Raw genomic sequence first — 21,437 nt, forward strand, 5'->3', positions numbered from 1 at the left:
GCTCACCTTGCTGAATGTCCTTCATTTCCAGATGGAGGCTCGATATGAGGATGCCAACTGCTTGAGAACGCTTCCCATCCAGCAGCTTAATGATCTAGACAAACAGAATGTTGTTAACACTGTTGCGCTCTTAACTTTGGTGTGACGCATATGTTAGGAAAGCAAACTCGCAGTTAATTAATTCGCTTAATTAACTTCTTCACATTCACACTGATGTTTAGCTCTGCTGCACATTCACAAAGAAGAAACTGAGACAAAATCTAAAGTTCATCTAAAGAAAATTATGAATGCTGAATATGTGTTGACGTGTCTTTAAAAAGGTATGACGGTGTTCAGAATTGTGTGACTGAAACCCAGTAAGAATGTACCAAGATATCGGCCAGCTATATTAATTGCACTAATATAATTTTTAATTGTTGACCACACATTCCAGGAAAGCTAATTTGAAAGCTACTCTAATAAAATCTTGCATTACTGCTCTTAAAAGAGAAACAGTTTACTTCAATCAGCACTGGCTGGCCAAAGCTTTACTGAAACAGAAACTCAGCGAAACATTTCTGATCGCTGTGTCTCTACTAAGCAGCCAGAAACTCATCTGTAACAGACCCCAACAACAGAACTTGGCAAACGGGGCTCGATTAGCACATCATAATGATACAAAAAAACAGAACTAATTCTATCACAGAAAACTCACGTTTGTTCAAAAGAGAGAGAAAAAAAATCTCAGTCTCAAGTTTGCCTAGGAACACATGTAAGGATTGATCAAAAAATATCAAGTGGCAGTGAAAGTACAAAGGGAAAAGTGGCACCATAAAAGGACAGTTTAGAAGAGAAGGCGAAGAGAAGCAGGGCTTTTATAACAAACTATAAATTCACAGGATTTTTATTTGTGCCTACAGATGGTCACAATTACTAATGACTGAATTAGCCGTAAAGGCAGAGAAAGTTTTGGCAAGGTAAAGCCCTGCTCTAAAAGTTAATGTTTCAGGCTTCTTCATTAGGTATTATGGCGTTGTCGGCTACTGGGCCGTCCTGTAGGAGCTGCAGAACAGAAGCCTTAGAAGTGGGTATTGCATTACAGGGCGTTAGTGGGTGCCATGCTGCTTCCAGCTCTGTTACCTGGATCGCCAGGGATCTCCCACACTGTTCAAGCTGGAACGACTGACTACCAGGCCTTCGCAGGGCCTCTAATTAACCACTTTGGACAGGCGACCACTAAAACCAGATAAGAACTTCAATGACTAAAGACAACTGATGCTGGATGTTTACTTATTGAGGAAGAGAGAGCCAGACGATGCTGATGTTGAGACAGGTAGACAGCAAGAGCTAATGGCTCCCTCCTGTGGACAAAAATAGGACTGAAAGATGTCCTTCACCCTGGATTTTACAGAATGAAAAAGTGAGCAGCCTAAAAAAAAAAAAAGGCTAATAAATGGAGACACTGTGGAGTTTGAGGCGAAGCAGGTGCTTTATGTTGAGGCTGTTTTTGATAAAGATTCAGAGGAAATCAGATAGTTTACACTGGTTAAGCAACCAGACTGACTAACTACCCGGATATTTGATTAGAAGCACAAGTTATATTAACAACTAGATCAACATTTCCCATCAGGACCCTCCTCCCTCTGACAGCAGTGATAATCTTACGCCCACTCTCTCACGTCATAGCTCGCACTTCAAATATGTTTTTAATAAACGTAAAATGATTGCTCAGAAATTATGAAACGGGGTAAAGCAGCTGTTTGTTTAAGGAGCTCAACCACATATAAACCTGATACAGCTTTGATTAATGTGTGTATAGGACAGTGTGTTTACTGACACGCGGAAAAAAACCCAAAGGCAAGTTCAGCTAGGATAGTTTTTTTTTTCATCTTTATCCATCTCTCCCGAATTCCTCATCCTTAAAGAATGCACAGACATGCCTTTTTGCGGCCCATCTTTCAAATAGGTGCCCGGTTTTTATTTTTCTTCCACTGAGGAAGCCATGTGCGTGCAATTACACCCCAGGTCCAGTCCAGCTTGGTCCAGTCTGTTCTGGCGAGAGAGGTCTCCTCCATGTCACCCCCCCTGGCTTTGATATGCTAATTAACAGAGGGCGAATGGCTCCAGAGTAAACAACAGCTTTGACTTTTTTCTTCTTTTTTTAAATGGCACATATGATAAACATTAACTCACACACACGTAAGCATCGGCCGTATCCCCCTGTTTTCAACTTTTTGGCATGTGCAGTTGTTGGGAATTGGGGAAGTGGCTCATATGCATAATGCACACACACATTCCGATCCCCAACCACTCATCGCCTCTCGCTGTTTCAGAGCCCCGGGGCTGCGGCGTTTGCATGATCTGGCAACACTTTCTGATCAACTGCATAATAGTTTGTGAGGAAGTGCTGTCATCACGCACACGAACCCAAATACCTGCACTAAAACATTTGCGGGTTCATGCATATTCAAAACACAATGCAGGAAAGCTGGCATAACGGTGATCCGAAGCTCCTTTTGGACTCACAAACACAGCATTACTGGCAGCATTAGACATTTAAGTGTGTGCAGACGCAGACAAGAGGCAGGTAGTCTGTGTGCGAGTTGACTGGTATTGGTAGTCATTCAGAGGGATGTGGTTCACTGTCTGGTCAGATTCTGCAGAGTGAAAACTCTACGGTCCACAGTACTGCTGCTGAAAGATGGACTAACCATTTGAGACACAGTACAAGAAAAGAACTGCTACAATTTGGAATTTTTTTTTTTTTTTTTAGGTTTTATTGGCACAGTGGAATAAAAAGGTTATAGCAGCAATATTACCTATTAAAGTGTTTGTTGTTGAATCAGCAAACTTTGATGAATTAAATTGTAAATGGTAAAATGTTATTTAAGTTATTTACCATTTCAATAACGTAAATAACAAATTTTAACGGTTACAATTTTCGGAGGTGATTTGATACGAGTTTGTGATCAACTAGTTTCTAAATGAAACCTTTACAAAAATATATAGTGCACTCCCAACTATTATTAGCATTTCTAGTGAAGTCTGGTGAAGTTTCAACAAATTCATTTTTTATTGCTTTAGTATAATCTCACACATCAGGACTTTCTGACTTATATAGGAAGTTTCTTGTCTTTTCCATTTCAAAGAATGGCTAAAGGAAATGGGCCTGTCTTTAATACCAATTTTTTTAAAGAAAAATGTGATTTTACGAGTTACTGAGACATTTCCAGACACAGAATAACTTAAAAAGTTAAGTATTAAAATATAGTAGGTATTGCCAGCATTGTCAGGTATAAAACCCTCCTGAATACAAAGGTTGGATTTTTAACTTGCTTTACACAAACTGACACGGTGTGAAGTTGCTTTTGCTGCTAAATTATATTTTCAGTACTTGGTCAAAGCAGAAAGTCTTGGGAGAAAAGTAAGTAACAGCTCTTATGTCTTCTTAAGGAAACGCCTTTAAAGAGATGTCAAGATAAATTAAAATAAAATAAATTAAAGAAATTAAAACATCCATTGAAACGTGAGATTGAAAAACTGGAGATCAGATATCTGTCATAAAACCCTGAAAAGAGCCTTTTTTTTCCTTTTTCATTGTGCTCTGGTTTATTTCACAACATCCTAGCTGTTGTGAAACAGCTCTGTAGAAAAAATTATCTATTGAATATTAAAGCAATTTCATAGATTTGATTGATCTCTAGGGGTATTAAATAAGGATGAGGTAATTTGCACAGGAAGATGTCAAAATAATAAATACATTTGTAAATAATAATATTCCCAGTACAAGAAATATGTGTAACCAAAAGAATCTGCCATCCTGAAAAGTCTAGTTTTCTTGCGTCTTTCCATAAACCATAAACCCATTACCTGTAGTGTTTACCTCCGTTACAGTCACTCTCAGCTCAGAAGCAGCTAGATTTTGGCCTCACTGTCGTCGACTCCCCCTCGATCCCTCAATGTTCCCAAGCTGAACTTTTTGGAAGCTGTCATCATCATCAGTATAAACTTGCAGGGTATCAAAGATCAAGTAAACAAGTCTCTATTACTATGACGAGCTTTCCAGTAAGCTGAACTTCCAACTATGCCTTCATGGATTCTGTTTTCATCTTTAATCCTAGACTTGGACGACAATCACAGACACAGAGATTACTTTTAAAATCTAAAATGTAAAACAGGTTTACGAAATAAAATGTTTAAACACGGATAACCTGGCGCAGTGTGCCGCAAAAGTTCTTCTCAACAATAAACAAAGCCGGGCTTTATTTTTGAACGATATAAATTGGTGTCAACAGTTTCCATAAAAGTGGCTATAACTCCCCCAAGCTGACGCAAGACAGGAGAGGAGACAGTTGTCTGAGTTGGATCAAATGTTGGACAGTTTGAGTGACCAGACTGGATGGAGAGACACACACACACAAACACACACACTGGCTGGAGCAAAGTGGAGCCTTCACAAATTGATCAGAATAGGGGACGTGTATGGATTTAGAGGGCCAGTCTGGGTCAGCAACTGATTTTTAACTGCTTGGACGCCAACAGAGAGGACCATATGGCAGAAAGGACGCTGACACAGAGCTGGCTCTAGCAGTAGTGCAGAGTTGCATCATTGGACAAGACACCAAGATCAAGGATCGATCCAGCTAACATACATCTCTCTTGGTTTTTCTTGACTTACTATGCTTTCGCTTAAAGGTTACACAAGTGGAATTAGAATGAGAAAACCTGTCTCTACTACTGTCCTGTGCATCATGATCAGCTGGCCCAAAGCAAGACAGGAGGTGGTGTTCAGGCAAAAACTGTCTCCAAACTAAATGAAATGCCATTTTGCAAAAAAAAAACATTCTTAAACGTTTCCACATTCTTTCTTTCCACAGTCATATAACGCAATATTTTATGTGATTTTATGTGAACAATCAATAAAAGAATAGGAAAAATAGGAATAGGAAAAAGGAAACAGCTTCATGGTTTTCAAATGTTTTTACAATTAAAAATCTGAAAAGCTTATCATACAATTGTGATCACCCTATTTTATTCTAAAATATCTAAAACACTCAATGTCACCTTCAGAGGTCACGTAATGTATTATAGAGTCAAACTGCAAAACATGGCCTATCATCTAAACAAACTGAGGTTATTTTTCAAGAATATTAACTGCATTGTCAGAATGGCCCAGTCAAAGTCAGCCTACATCTAACTGAGAATCTGTGGCAATAATTCACTCGCTATGATCGTAAGCATAAAAGTCAGTTTCGAGATGTAAAAAGGAGGCTAAAGGCTGAAATGAGAAAAAATATGACAGAATACTTTTGAAAGGCACTAAACATTAGAGGGCTTAATAACAACAGTTGAAAACAGAGCACATGAGTTGTGGAACAGAACGTACCTTCTTGGCTTTGGTTTTCTTTTCATAGGTGTCTGACAAGGGCTTCTTCTTCTGCTTGACTGTGGTCTTGGAGAAAAGATCCTCAAACTCGTTAGTGTTGACAATGTCAGGCTCTTTTAGAGAACCCCAGAGTGTGTTGTTGCTATTTTTTAAAAACAAATAAGACATCAAAAGTCAAGTTACAAGGTGCAAAACATTTAAACACAGCAGCTGTGACGGCAGGCAGGCAGGCAGGCAGGCAAAAAGGTTACTTGAGTTTAACAAAATTGTGGAAACTCATTTAATGTTTATTTGACCTGTTTTCCATTTTCCATTTCGCAGGCCGACAAAAACTTGGCAGGAGTTCCTGCGATCTCCACTTTCAAAAGAGATGTTTATGAGCTAGGTGATAAAAATAACAAACGTTTCAGGCACACTTGTTTCTGTATTATGGGACCGTTTCCCACAAGGACAAAAAAAAAAAAAAAAAAATGGGAGAAAAACTTTCTGTTTTTGGAAGTTGCTGAGTTACAAGGGAAGGAAAGAAACAAACAGACAGAAACAAAAGGTGGTTAAAGTCAAGAAGATGTTCAGTGTGTTGTTCTTGCAAACACATCTTTGCTCGCATCTGGCTTTGCTTTTCTCCACAAAGTCTGACATCAACAGCCCAATCAACAGCTTTGAAATTAAATGAGCCTATTCTAAACAAAGAGCTTGGAATGTTGATGCTCATAATTTTCTATCTTCTCACATATTGCTGTTCTTCCTAAAGGTCATTATGTCTCATCTGTCAAGTCATATTTAGAGAGTGAAAGTAAATCTGGAAACAAGGCATTGACACAAGGGTTATTAGAGTTTAAACTGCAGAAAAAAAAAAAAAAGTATCTGTTGGTTTCTTGGAGTAAAAAGAAAAATCTTACGAAAGGGTTTCTGTTCAGAACATGATGTTACTGTGTTGGTTTTGTTCTCCATTCTGAACTTGCATAAACAAAGGAAATGTTAACTCTGACGTAGAGTAGACTAATAAAGAAAACTGCATCCAAGTCCCAAGCAAGACTTTCATGCATTATAATTTGTAAATACATTTAACACAGTGGCTCTTAGGAGTAGACACATCATGTTAAAATTCAAAATTTTTTAGAATTCAGTTTGCATTTTGTGATCAATGTCCTAGATAATGTAACTACAAGTTTATTAGGGGAAAGATAAACAAAATAAAAAAAATAAAAAAACTAAACAGCTAGTGAAACAAGTGGTGACAAACTGTGCAGAATCTTAAACTGATATACCGGTGAAACACTGTAAGATTTAATTTTCAGCATTCAACATTCTTTAGTAAGAAAAAGTGTCCTGCATTACTTGGTCATATTTGCTCAAATTATTCTGCAAATTCAGGCGGTGAGGGCAGCTATTGTCCACATCCTATAGGTGAAACCAAAAGGTCTGGACTAACGTCCAAAACTTTCATTTTATTCTGCTAAAGTCATTGCTTTGTTCATGTTGATTTATGTTTGGCCTCACTGTGATGCTGAAAAGCTAAATCCCTCTTCAGCTTTATCTTTCTAAAGCTTGTGAGCCAAAGCCGATCATTTTGTCCACATAAGTTAAAATGACTTCCTGGTTCCGTCAACAGAAAATCATTCCTAGAGCGTTATGACACCTCTGCTGTGTTTCACAGTTGGCATGGTGATCTGTTTGGGTTTTTTTTTGTTTTTTTGTTGCACAATGGCGTTTCTATCAAGTAAGTTCAAGTTTGCGTCCTTCAAAATATAACGCATTCTTCCATGAGGTTATTGGAAGTTTTACACAGGCCTGGAAGTTTTCTTTGGAAGAAACACTTCTGTCTTGGAATTCCTTAGTCCAAACAAATGGAGAATTTAGGAGACGAAGAACACTACCAGTCCTTCTTGGAAAGTCCTGCAGCTCCTGCAGAGTTTCTGTCGGCCACCTTGAATAGCTTCTCCCTTGTGTTTTAAACCATTTTGGAAAAGTGTCCTTTCTGTAATCATTGATGAATGTCTAAACTGTGCCATCGTATGTATAATAATACATTATAGTATGCAATATTCCTTGCATTTTTAAAATTTAAGTTATTTTACTTCAACTGTGAAGCTTGTTACTGACTGCAAGACATTAGATCAAAAATTAAAAATCAAGATAAAAAAGGTACAGGTAAAAAAAAAAAAAAACTATAAAGTTCAATAGTATGTCAAAAAAATCCTCAGACATTTTTTTGACATACAGGCCTTATTCTTACAGCAATGCAGTCTTCCTTACAATAGCTGAGCACCTTTTGCGTCTTTCCAAATGTATTTTTAAGGATCCATCTCTATCAATGAGCTCCAAAGTTAGAAATGGTTTTATGCCAAAGACATCCAAGTGAGCAAAGATGATTTAAATACTAAAATCTGACTATTTCTGATGCATTATCCGTAATGTATTTAATGGGAGGTGTAAACTCAAGAAGAACCAATGCTTAAAGTGAATCAAAGGGTGTTTCTACCAATTAGGGTGAGCACCCTTACAAAAGCAGATTGCTGCAGTTTTTTTCTTCCCCTCATGGGTAAATTTTCTTCTTTCTCAGCTGAATTGTACAAAACGTGTCAATTTAAAACGGAAACAAAGCTTTGCTTATGTTTCTTACAAGAAATCTCTGTCCTGCCAACTGTTTAGACATTGCTCCTTCCTTATACCGAAGACCCTCACACCATTAACTGACCTAATCCAGCTGTAGTTAAACACCTGACCCATTTAATGCTCCTTAACTTGTCTTTTTACAGTTTGATTTATAGCCCACATGAAGCTGTTGTTGGGCAACAAGCGGCCCTCTGACACAGCTGAGGACCTGAGAGGGAACCACAGTTCAGCTTTCCCTCACTAATCCAACCGTGGAAATACAAGGCCATAAACCTTGAAGACTGGAACTCTCGGGCAACAATCACAGTGACTGCAAATGGTCTGAATGACCCAATTAACTGTTACTGAGTATCTCAACAGAACCCTTAAATGCAGGAGCGTGGAGGAACAACTATATCTCCGAATGCTTAGGCCCTTTTTATGTAAGCCATTAAAACTGACCAGAATATCTGAACTACCCTAAAAAGTCCTGCACAGGACAAATATCTGCAAGGTTGTAATTTGACCAAATGTGGGAAAAGTTCAAGGCTGAAATGAGTGCTTATACAGGGCACTGTACGTCTTTTGTTTTGCTTTTGAATACATTTGTAAAAAAAAAAAAAGAAGTTAGTAAATTTACATACATGTTTTCCTGTATTTGAATCCTGGTCCAATACAGAGGCTTCATGGGACAGGCAGGCTCAATGGCAGGTTTCCTCGGGGCAGCCTCAACTTTCAGGCCAAACCCCCCCATTGAGGGAGGAGGTGGAGGTCCGCAGCCTGGAGGAGGTGGAGGTCCGCAGCCTGGAGGAGGTGGAGGTGGACCACCTCCAGGTAAGCCAGGAGGGGGAGGCAGAGGAGGAGGGGGCGGTGGACCACCCCCTGGAGGAGGAGGTGGTGGAGGCGGTGGAGGTGGCCCTCCAGTCTGGCCTGGCAAGGGGAGAGGAGGTGGTGGTGGTATTGGCAAGCTTGGAAGAGGCGGTGGAGGAGGGGGAGGTGGTGGTCCTGAGAGGTTCTGTGGCAGAGCTGGAGGGGGAGGAGGAGGTGGAGGTCCAGAAGGTTCAGGTCCTGCTTCGGCTTTCACATTTAGTCCGATTGAGTCCAAGTTGAGTTTTTGACGCAGTTGCTGGTTGGGGCTTTGAGCGGACCCTCCTCCATCCCCCTCTGGGCTTTTAATGAAGGTCTCCCTGTCAGTCTGGATTCCCACAGTGCGACTTGTCTTAGGAGTCAAATCTTCTGAGGTGGAGACAGCCACATCGCAGACAGGACTATAATCCTGGCCTGCACTGTGCACCTTTTCCTTCCGCAGCTTAGCAAGGGCTCCCTCCAGCTGTGATATTGAGACAGCATGCTCACCTCGAAGTTGGAAGATTTTAAGCTCAAAGTCGGCCTGTAAAAGCAGAAAGCCAGGCATAAAAGAATTACAGAGTGGTCCAAATTGCAGTCATCTTGTAATAAAACTGTATCAAGGAGCAGACAGTGTTTTTATTGGACAGAACTCAGACTACAGTGTATAATTACTCCAAAAAGAGCCCTTGAAAAGATTAATCTTTGACTGAACAATAACAATGATGTAATTATAAACTTTCCCCAGCTAAATGTTTTTCTGTTCTTACAATAACTTTTGAGTCAAGAGAAATCCAGCAACTCCAGTTTTTCATTTTGCATTTCAAACAATGAAAGGCATACCAGCTACGCCACAGCAGTGATTTCAAAGAAAAAAAGGTTTGGTAATAAATTTCAACATGTCCTTTATTAACTCTTGTCACCTTAGAATTAAGTGTGTTCACACCCTCTGTTGTGAGTTCACAGCAGAACACACCTTTCCACAAAAGCTTTAACTCTTAAAAAAAAAAAAAAAAAACAACTTGCCAATAAAATAAAGCCTTCCAGCAAAGTGACGAATAAACCAAAGGTAAGGTCTGACTTTTTGGGGCAGTGTCCTTGAAAGCAATTTTTTAATGAAACTAATTAAGAAAGATGGCAGAACCTCATTTAAGTTGGCAAAATGGGAACAGAGTGTTCAGGTGTTTCCATTTTACAGTCCTAAACACTTGTCTAATTATTTCTAACACTTTTAAGGGGATTTAGAGAAAACTGTGTAACCAGAAAGAAAAAGGAACTCCATAAAAGATCAATGACTCCGTGGTGATAAATGACACATTTCTATACATAAAATGGCCCAGGTTTTAATAAAGGTTTTACCTTTTTTTTTTTTTTGTTTTAACTGTAACTTTATTTTCAATCAATATATAAAAACAAAAACAGAAATAAAAAAAAAATAAAGGCAACAATAATTTTACTTCATTTGACTCATTATTTTAGCAGGATAATCCCATTGGAATCTACTATCGCTTTTTGCAAGGAGTGCCTGGATCAAGACTGCCAGCAATAAAGTTTCTCCAAAACAGACATGCATCTGAATTTAGTCTTAAGTTTAAAATATATTAAGGGGTCAATTATTGATTATTTGGTCACTCATTAAAAAGTCTTTGAAGACACTTGGAGAAAACTTAACTTCCAAGTGAACCGAACATATTTTTTATGGACTGCAGAATGTATTAACATTTTATGCTCCATTAGCGCCATCTTGTGGTCAAAGTGGTAAGCTGCAAAAACGTCTGCAGCAAACTATGGTAACTCTTCTGTTCATAATACAAACTATTCTGTTTAGTTATGTGTTGTATATGCAACTTAATCTTACAGCTAATAAAAAAAAAAACAATATTGTAAATATAATATTTCTATATTAGTCTTATATAAATGAAAATTACTTAAAACCAATATGAACCATTATGAATTGTTCCTCAGTGTCTTCTTTTTAGATGAAAGCAGGCCAGAGCGGAGGTAAAAGTTGTTTTCGGGCCAGTGAGAAGTTTCTGCAGTCAGTGGATTTGGAGTGCCATGTCATCTGCCAGTGATTACCTAATGTGTGTTTTCTTTTTTTAAAGGTTTTATTGGCCTTTATTTAAGAGTAGTCAGGCAGGAAAGTGAATAATGAGAGAGGGGGGAGTCATGCGGCAAAGGTCATCAGGCCGGTACTCGAACTTGTGACAGCTGCCTTGAGGACTAAGGCCTCCATACATGGGTTGTGCTTTACCACTGTGCTACCACAGCACAGTCAATGCAGCCATCTATCAGAAAATCCTGCAGCACTTCCTGCTTCCTTCTGCTGACAACCTTTGTGGACTTTGCATCTTCTCACACTGCCAAGTCTAACAGTACTAGGTTAAATGTCCATTACTGTACTTGATTTTTGAGCAAACTCACCTGACCTGAATACAATGAAAGGACTAACACTAGACCCAACAGCAGATGAGCAGAAGAGTGCTATCAAAGCAACTTGGTCTTCCCAACACCTTAACACCGCAACACAGGTGCGGTAAGTGATGTAATGAAACACAACTAAGTATTCACTGCAAATACTATGCAGTACATAGACATTTCTGTTGTAATCCATACTCATCAAAATAAACAGAAATACCTGACATGACTGTGCGTAATGTATCTTTATAAATGATGCATTTTGCTGTCTGAATTTTAAAACTGATGCTGTATCTGCACTCAAAATCTTCTGTGGTTTTTGATACATTTTTTTAGTGCACATCAGTAACTATGTCAACTTACATGCATCCTCTCCAGATCCTCCTTGCATTCTCTTTTCAGCTGCAAGAGAGCAGCCTGGTGCTCTAAAATCAGACAAGGACAAACAAAAAAAAAAAAATCAAAAATCAAATAAAACACACAAGCACACTCTGGTGGCCACGTCTATGCAAAAGGAGAATGTCTGCCTGATGTTTTTAATCATGACAACTAACAATAATGTTTCCTTTTGGTTTCATTACAGATAAAAAAATGGTTATAGATGTGTTTACAAATTGTATGGTAATGTATTAAGCCACCACACCACAGGGGTGACATCCAATTAAGGCAAAACAGACAACAGATAGGTAGATCACTGTCAGCATACAGAGTTAAGCAATTCAACCAACCAGCTGAAAAGGACACTTTACAGCTGGTTGGTTGTATTCATGTATTCATGTTTGCCTCATGAATACATGAAGCAAAACATTTATGGTGTCTCAGAAAGCTGAGAACTCAGATTTTCTGAGTTATCAGCTGGAAATTAAAAGAAGGACTTTCCGACATTCACCGAAGTCATAATTAGACCGTGGGAAGTTTAGATTCAAATAGTGCTGCAGAATACCTATTTGTGAACATGTTCCTCTTGTGTTAGAATGGATAGAAAGGAAAGAAATGTATTATGTATCAAATATATACATGCAATCTAAAAATCCTGATTTGTAACAACTTCCAAAGAAGTTCATCCTCTTCTCGTATATATCTTCTATGAAGCAGCTTATGACAACGGGTCAATGATCATACTTATATATTAGTGTTTATCTGCACAGTAACGGGGTGTATAAAAGTTGCAGTTAGGAGGCAAATAATTGACAATTTATTGTTTCTGAAACTACACTACATCACATTAGTTCTATTCTTCTGAAATATCAGCACCACAGAGAACACCGAGCAGCAAACTGTGGTCTGTTTCAAGTCAACCAATGCTCATAGTCTAGAAGCAAATTTTTCACTGCGTAATTGAATCTGCCGTGTGTGCTTTTAGCCTATTTGGCCAAAGAAACTGATTCCACTACCACTCAAATAGGCTCCATTGTTGTATCCCGTAGCAGCAACCACAGAAATGGCACTGTTAAAGCAAAAACAACCTCAGTGTGATCTTTAATGGATTTGTAATGATGTTTTGAGCCTCCAAATGATTCTTTACAAGCCTTCTATGACTTGCCAAAGACATTTAAAGTGCTCAAGGATTAGAGAATGATGGCTAAATTTTCACTTAAAGTGTTTTGCTTTTAGGACCCAACCGGTTCCAATTACCCAAGCATGAGACAGCTTCAGATGCTTTAATTGTAGCTCTACTGGATGTTATCCCTAAAACAGCATGAGGTGTGTCCATGTTAGCTTAAATGTCATGGTCCACTGTCAGCATTCTTAATCTTAAAAGCAAACAAAAGCAGTGTTGCCTAACTCTACAAGCCTTAAGGTCTCACCTGCTTCTGTGTACTTCAGCCCAACCTTCTCCTCCTCATCTTTAGGTTTGGGCGGAGGCCACACAGCTTGCAGACGACCTGGAGTCCGGTCCTCGCTGTCTGTGGGAGAGACCTCTGTCTGCATAGAAAAAAAAATAAAAATACAAGCAGGCCTTGATAAAGCTGTTCTGAATACCAAGGCAGAAAAGCAGTTGATAAAAAGTAAAGTTAAATACAGTGAGGACGTACGGTAGTCTCTGTAGAAATTGTAATGTCTTTTCCAGGACTTTTGGAGGTTCTCTCAAAAATCAACCGCAGATTCTCCTTATCATTTTTTAATTTTCTTTTCACTGCACCAAGATCGATATCTTCAGCTTTGTCTTTCTTGACAGTTTTAGGACCAAAGACGTTTTTCAAGGTTTCATAAGCCAGGTCTGAGGTTTTCTTTTTCTCTGGTGGCGACTTTAAAGTCTCTACTCTGGTTCTGTTGTTTGCCTCCCCAGCAACCTCATCTTCTTCCCCAGTTTCCAAATGTTTTTTGCCCTCCAAATTCCCCTCCTTTCCATCATTAGACTTTTTGCTGTCATCATGACTGTCTAATTTGAGCCGCTGAGAAAGCTGTCCCAATGTGGTGCTTTTAGACGTTGCCAGTGATTTGGGCTCAGTGGGCTTTTTCACACCAGAGGACATCTTCTGTTCAGGGAAAAGCTTGGCTTTGTTTACAGTCTTCTTGAGGCTGAGCAAGGCCAGATCAGCATCCTTCTCCCTTTGCTTGATCTCTGACACCACCTCCCTTTCATCCCCGACTGCTCCTTTCTTTAGCACCCGCAAACCACTGAACAGAGCTGGCATCTGGAAGGAAGGTGGTGAAGACAGTGCTGTACCCTTGGATGGGGTGGCAGCAGATGAAACTGGTGAGGCAGCGCTTGATTGCGGCGTCTTTGAATCCGGTGTCTGCTGTGGAGATGAGCTGACCGATGGCTGGCTTTTACCTGTAGAGTCTGATGGTATTTTAGGCTCTGAAGGAGTCGGGCCAAAAGTCTCTTGTTGCTCCTCTGGTTTGGATGACGACTGGATTACTTTTTCAGGAATCTGATTAGGTTGGGGCTCCTCAGCTTCTTTTATGTTTTCTGTAAATTTTTTTGGAGAGACCTTATCCTTTTCATGAGCAGATACTTTTAATATTTTATTGCCAGAAATTACAGGGACAGGCTCAGAACAATCTATGCTGTCATACTCATCATCAACTGTTGCTGCTGCTGAATCCAATTTAGGACTATCCTCAGTAGATTCTCCAGTAACAGACACTGCAGTATGGCTATTCTTAGTACTACCTCCATCTTCCTGCTTGGACACTGATGATACCTTTGCTGGGCTAGATCTACCTCTGCGGCCAAACTTACTAGAATATAAAATGGCCTCTATGGTTGATCTTTCTCTAAAACCGTGTGATCTAAAAGCAGGTATTTGTTGCTCATCTCCATTCCCCTGTCCCTTCATAACATCTTTGCCTTCAGATAAAGGAGCTTTCTCAGAAAAACCTGTACCGCTTTTTGGCTTCTCATCGTCCTCATTTTCTGTGTCACTATGTGTTTCCACCCTTGTGACTTGAACGAGTTCAGAATCAATCAAGTCTTTTTGGGGTCCTTTCACTTGTTCACAAGTAGTTTTCATGGATGATTCAGTGTCTTGAAGTGCTCCTTCACTATTAGTTTGACAATCTTCTGCTGCTTCAGCTCCACTATCTGGCAGCTCTTTGAAAGATGTCAAAACAGGCATAGGAGAATCCGAAGAAGCAGCATGATCCCGAGTAAATAAATTGTTGAAAACATTCAAAATGGAACTAGAAGGCTGCTTCCCTTCTTCATCCAAGCTACTAAGTTTACTCTCCATTTGTACTTTCTATAAGTTGTAGTCCTAGTGTCTCTTAAACAGATTTATCCTTCCACCTGTATTTATCCAAGCTGCTCCAGTTTCACTTCAAATGGTTTCAGGAAACAAACGGCCTTTGTATGGATAAACCTCTAACACTTCTCTAATCTTATCCTGGAAGAAGGTTTAATGACACCCTTACAGGTCAGTATAGCTGCTTTTCGTAATATGACATGAAGACAACTCCTTGCTGTACGTTGTCAGCAGTACAGTTAACTCTCCTCCAGCAGCAGATTCCCATGACACATCCAGCGAAGTCAAGCTCATCAACGGCTGGAAACTTTTCTCGCTGTAATATACCCGGTATGGTTGGAGAACAGAGTCCACCTGTCTTGAAACAGAAGCATTCCCCACTCTTAGGAAGCGATATATTCCATAAAGTTGCCAGATGTACTTCCTTGTGTGCCAGTGTGGAGTCCCGGTGCTTCTATTTTGAGTCTGTCTCAGTTTACAGTCAAACTTTTTTGTGCCACTGTGTGAGAAAAATTCTCATGTTGGGAACAAAAAGGAATTTTACTGGTCTATCCAGTCTGGGAACACCTCTTTTTAAACCCCTCCCTTCCTGGGAGGGATTCTGCATACTCATGCACAACAGGTGTCTTGTTACCTCTACTTCCTAGTTGAAGCAAACAGAGCAGGCGCAGAAGCACGTATCAGCCTGTGGTCAGGTAGAGAGGTGTAGATTTCTGTAAAGTAGCACTACACTGTAAAGTGGGGAGCTTGTACAACACTTGGCTTAAGATGAGCTGATTAGGCAGCAGCCTGCTGGCCACAGCCAGCTCAAGCTAATATGCTAAGATGCTAAAATGTGATTATAAGCCTCAAGTGCTGAACACAGATGGAAAAAAAAGACAAAAAAACAAACTGTCTCACCTACCTTCACATTTAGAGTGGACCTGCTCTCCATGCTGACAACATTCAGAAGATGAATACAATTTAGCTGTGATGAAATTGCTCTTAAGAACCTTTAAAAAACTGATAAGCTAGCACTAACTGTGGTAAGCATGCTAACTGAAATTAAGTTAACAAAATAAGTAGAAAAATGTGAATGTAGTGATGCTTTTAAATAATTTCCTTAGCTTATGCTTATTTTAAATCACTACTTTCATTATGTCAGGATTGTTTAATTGAAGATGCCACGAGGTGCTAAAAGTTTTAAATGTCACAAGGTGACTTTGGTTGCCTTTAGCAACCAAAGCTCACTCTTCCTGAAAGCAACTGCCTGACTTAGCACTTTCTAAGTGAGCTACGTAAGGGAACAAAATGCTTTAAGTTAAGCTTTGGGAAGACTTTTATATTTTTAAAAACAAGACAAAAATTTGCATATCACCAATGAACAATGATATCCCAGCAAAAACAGCTTTATAGATAGTGAAAAAAACCACATTATCAGATATATTAGAAATAGAAACTTTAATCTTACACAAATATACAGTAGCATGAGTAAAGGGAAAAAGAAGTTTCCAAATTATGTAATTAATTAGGAGGAAAAAAGCTACTAGGCATTTGGTGGAAAAAGTAAATGCCCCCCTAAACCGGTGGTGCCACCCGACTGCCACCAACTGTTTGTGGTTGCTGGCGACCCTAACCTTCTCACCACTGTGAAGCAATACTTTTTTGTTTTGCAAGATTGTCTTATTCATGACATACTGGTAGGTTTTGGAGCCTGAACAGCATTTTAATCAACTTAAAGGGGCAATATCATGTGTTTTTCAGCCACATAGTGCCATTTTATAGCCCAATCAAGTAAATATGTTACCTTCAGCTATTTTAAAAATGCTGTATATCAAATATGACTTTAAAGAAATCTGACGTTGCAATGTAACATTTTGAAATTGGGCCTCTGTGTCTTTAAGAAACTCCAGTTCTTTCCAGCACTGCGCCTTCAGCGCCAAGATTAAAGGGGCAGTATTATGTAAAAATTAACTTTTTTGAGTTTTACATCATTTTATAATGTGATTCTCTCATCAAAAAATAGCTTCACTTTTGTGTTGTCAGACCACAGAGTATTTGCTATATCTGTAGTCTTTCTGGTTTTTTTCCAGGTTTCTTTGTGACCTCCTGGATAAGTCACAGATAGTCTTAATAAATTGAATAATTTATAAAGGCATTTTATGCTTAGCTAAGTTATCTTTAGATCCACCTCTAATTGGACAAATAGTTTTCAGTAGCTCTTGCAAGATAAACAAACTGGTATGAGACTCAAGAAGTGAAAAGTAATACTATTCATTTAAAAGCTACAGACAGGTGTTTTAATCTCCTCCCTCCCCTTGAGCATCGTTCTTTTGAAATACATGAGGATTGTATGCACAGTTGTAGTACAAATAAATCGCAGAGCCTGTTCCACAGCTGAATATGTGAGATGTCTGACTCTCTTGACTGTGCACTAATCATGCACATCATGCACTTTGCACTGGTATGTCAAGCAATTGTGCTCGCAGTCAGGGCAGTTCAGGTGTCTCAGGGAAAACAATGCATAGCCTTTCTAACAACACAAAAAATGTGCCCACATCCACACCCAGATATTCTACTTCATCTGCCGTAGGAATGAGAGTCGTCAGTCAGACAGCGTGATGGAATCTGGAGAGCCGTAAATAGGTGGGGAAACATTTTTATGAGCGGCTTTAGACAACTGTGTTACGTATATATAAATCCCAAAATAGTGGGAATTACCTGATTGTTTTTCTAGTACATCAGAGTAGAGTGGAGGTTTCTGGCCCAATTTAACCTTTGTAAAGTCCAACAAGTACATTTACATTACATGTGAAATATAATGAATACCCAAACCAACAAGGATTACACTAATAAATAAGAAAACATAACAAATAAGGCCTCTAAAAAACTGCTTAAAGTTAAGGGATAGTTTTTGTTGCCCTAAATATGAGTTTTGGCTAAAATAATCCCTTCCAGGTTTTGGAATTGGATCTGGGTCCCAAGATTAGTATTTCTGACCCTCTAATCCATTTGCAACAACTCATAATCAGTCCCCCAAATGCCTGAATGGAGACTAATCCCCATGAGTCTCACGAGGTGGAAGAACAGTCATGGGATTTTTACTGCTCATGATTGAGAACCTTTACCGTGCACTCCAGCTTGGGGTAGTAGGGCGTGTCCCCGATGAGGTCATCCTCTGGCGGCGTGATGCGAAGGAATTCCAGGTGGTTGGGGCGAGGCACGCAGGCGAGAACCTCCTGAGGGTCATCGCCATCCAGCATCCAAATATCATCCTGTCGCAGGAGGGAATCTTCCACTTAAACAAACAGTGACAGGATATTAATGATAAAAAAGGCTGAATGTAAATGCACAAACGGTACAAATACACAGCACAAAGTGAACCAACTCAAGCTGTTTTATGCATCAACACCATGACACAAATCCAAGAAAATACAACTGTACTGCATTCAATTCTAAACTTTGCTGCTGCATGCTAAAACTAAATATCTAGTGCAACACAAATTAGAGGAAAGTATTTAAATTCAAGATTCACACATTTGCAGCATGCTTCCTAGTAATTAGATAGACTTAGAATAGGAAAGACTGCCCCCTCCTGACTATGTTACGTGCACTGCAATTCTGAAGAGAAAATGCTCTTCTTTAAACATTTTGAGAAGAAACTTAACCTCTGCCTGTTGAAGTATGGTGCAGGTGATGTAGAAGCCTACACGACCCTTAAAACACCTGCTTTTACTTTTTATATCCACTTTCTATAGAGTTAAATGTTTTAAAAGTATGAGGAAACATTATCAAACAGAAAAGAGCCAAAAAAGGAGAAAATGACACGCTGAGAATCCGTAAGAATCTCGGTGACCTAAGTTTCCTGCAGATGAAAGGCAACACCTTCTCAGCTCCCAGTTCAATAAAATGCAAATATATACTCAATACCCAATGAGAGCAGTATCCCCGAAGCGATACGTAGTAACATGTGATTCACAGAAAAAATAAAAGCATTGAGGTTTCACTGCAGTACTCTAACATGCTCATCCAGAGACAGCTGTGATGGTTTACAGCTACAGTATGTGAAACTTTGACTGGTGGGGGAAAAAAACAGCAGGATTAGATTAATAACTTTTCATTATCATAATGCTACGCAGCCCGGTCCTGCAGTGCAAACTGCTGACTGTAGCTTGGGATGGTTCCAGATGCAGTGTTAAGCCCAATATGGGCCAAGTGGAGACATTACGGATCACAAACGGCTCTCTCCACATTTTCTAGCTCTTGTAGTGGAGTCATGGTCATGGCTTTATACACCTGCTGCATACGCAAACACAATTTAATTTATGCTCTTGCTGTATTCGGTAATGTGTGTCTGTGTTTCAGCTCATGCCCAGCAAAACAATATCCTAATTAAATACTTGGGTAATCCACACTGCCACCACCTGGCCAAGTCGACAGACAATATTCCTACCTCCCCACACTTTGACACACTGTGCATTAAAATAAGACAATACTGATATGCATTAACTGTAAAAAAAAACATATGGCAAAATATATATTTGTGTGAGGTAATCCAGTCAAATGGTTAAAACAGGTGAACAAAAAACAGCATCAGCTGCCAGGTTCAGGTTCTTCTAGTACACTTTGTTGCATTTTCTAGGCTCTGACATCCATCTTGAGCAGCTGAAATCTTACTGGTTTTATACCAAATTGGCAACACACCTGCAGTTCATTAGATTATACCATAACTGAACAGGTCAAAACAAACAAACAAAAACAAAACAAAATAAAATCTAAGGAGAGATCAGGAATAAGATTGTTAATCTAATTTACAAACTCATCTACATAACCTAAATGATCTGCAAAATAAAATATGTAATACAGGGCAACTTTCTGTTTTCTTTTTTAAAGAAAAAGAAAGTGATTCAAAACAGAGAAGAAAACCCTCTATTTGGTAGAACCCAGTGATGCAGTCAGTGACATACAGCCGTTTAAGCTGCCCCTCCCATACACCTGCCCAGGCTGTAACATCTGAAATGGACAAACAATGGTGAGCAAAAAAAAAAAGAACAACAAATAATTTACCATAAATGTACCTTGAAACAAAAAACATGCATAATCAACCAAAGGTCCAGAAGTGTTAGCTTTAACTAGAACTTATACATAGAATGAATAATTTTTGACCATCATCCACCAAAACATAGAATTAATAATTTCTGATTCACCAAAAAGAGTCTTTCTTTTGGAAACATTTTTGTTTGCTCTGAAATCTTGGATTTGACGTTACTATGATACAATATTTCTCTGTTGTCAGAACAGGCCAGAAATGTGTCTTGCATCACAGCACTATTGTTTACAGATACAAACAGGCAGAATAAAGAAAGAACACAGTGCAAGATGAGCAGATAATGGCAATCCATGCTCGGTAATGTTCCATGTTTAGTTTCAGGATTGATTGATTGAGTAAACAACCTACCCATTTTGAGTTGATCAGCACTGTTGTTTGTGAGCATCAGGTAAGAAACTGTTTTATTTTACAGCAGTATTTTTTTGGTGTTTTTTGAATATGTTTTTATAAGATATTTGCTGATGCCCAAAGATTGTCTAAAAGTCATAACAGATGTCCAAATGAGCCCCATGTATGTTTAGCCCAATAATAGGCTTCAGTTTTGGGACTTTTGGCGGCGTCAAGGACAGTAACTTTGGAATAATGTTTCGACAGCTACATTATTATGGTGAAGGTTAATCTTAAAGAGAGAAACATGAGCAGATTATGTGGAGAAAAGTGAGATTGGCACAATCTGCAGTTGCAGTTGCACAGATGTGCACATATGTGTAAAAGGCAGCCAGGCTTAGTCCTAAACTAAGAAGGGCAAAATAGCTAATTCCCCCCACCTCCCATCTACAACTGATCTGAAGGTCCAGTAGCAACCAATAACTACACACACTCATGGAAACAAAGACGAAATGCATTTGTCTGAGAAGACAAGAGGATATGTGTGTGAGTCAGATTATTATTTTTCAGATATGGAAAAAACTAGCAGACTAAATAATGTTCTTCTTAGAAAATCATTTCAGAATAACATCAGCCACAAAAAGCCTTCACTAGCTCCACTTTATAGTGGACATATTGCTACTACATGAAAAACCCACAAAAGCTGTTAATTATCCTGATTCTTTCTTTGATATTAATAAAATAGAGTCAAGTGCAGGTTAGACAAGTCCAAAATAATAAGCAAATGTGCAATATAGAGAAAAGAAAAGCACACATTTGCCCAGATTCTCATCAAAGCAACCACATATCCCTCATGTGTCCTGTATTTCACTCTACAAAATGTATAAATTTCACCACTCGAAAGCAGAAAACTGGGCCAAGTGGCACTGAGTACATTTGGCAGCCTCTACCCTCTCCCAGCACTTTAAGCTGGAACGGAGAATAGTTGACTTTAAATATAAATCATGAATATAATGGCAGGACCTATAAAGTGTTGTGCCTCTACAACATTTTTTTCTCTTTTTTCATAGGCTTCCTGGTTATTCACCACTTGAGTGTTGAATGA

The 21,437-nt window shown here is 39.0% G+C and overlaps 1 protein-coding gene across 2 annotated transcripts in view; it reads right to left on the reverse strand.

Annotated features, from left to right (window-relative positions):
* Positions 1-21,437, reverse strand: part of LOC106915027 (formin) — a 56,153-nt gene that overhangs the window by 28,413 nt on the left and 6,303 nt on the right. The window contains exons 2-7 of one of the 2 annotated variants that reach the window (XM_088002888.1): positions 18,024-18,193; positions 13,033-13,150; positions 11,588-11,649; positions 8,605-9,350; positions 5,366-5,507; positions 7-94 (exon numbers count right to left, since the gene is read on the reverse strand). In XM_088002888.1, coding sequence (XP_087859014.1) covers positions 7-94; positions 5,366-5,507; positions 8,605-9,350; positions 11,588-11,649; positions 13,033-13,150; positions 18,024-18,193 — 1,326 coding nt within the window. Of the gene's footprint in view, positions 1-6; positions 95-5,365; positions 5,508-8,604; positions 9,351-11,587; positions 11,650-13,032; positions 13,151-13,260; positions 15,440-18,023; positions 18,194-21,437 lie in introns of those variants that run through there. The other variant, XM_014982332.2, reaches the window with a different exon arrangement.

The sequence above is a fragment of the Poecilia mexicana genome, unplaced genomic scaffold, assembly GCF_051168715.1.
Source record: "Poecilia mexicana isolate PSO_F unplaced genomic scaffold, ASM5116871v1 scaffold_22, whole genome shotgun sequence".
NCBI lineage: Eukaryota > Metazoa > Chordata > Actinopteri > Cyprinodontiformes > Poeciliidae > Poecilia > Poecilia mexicana.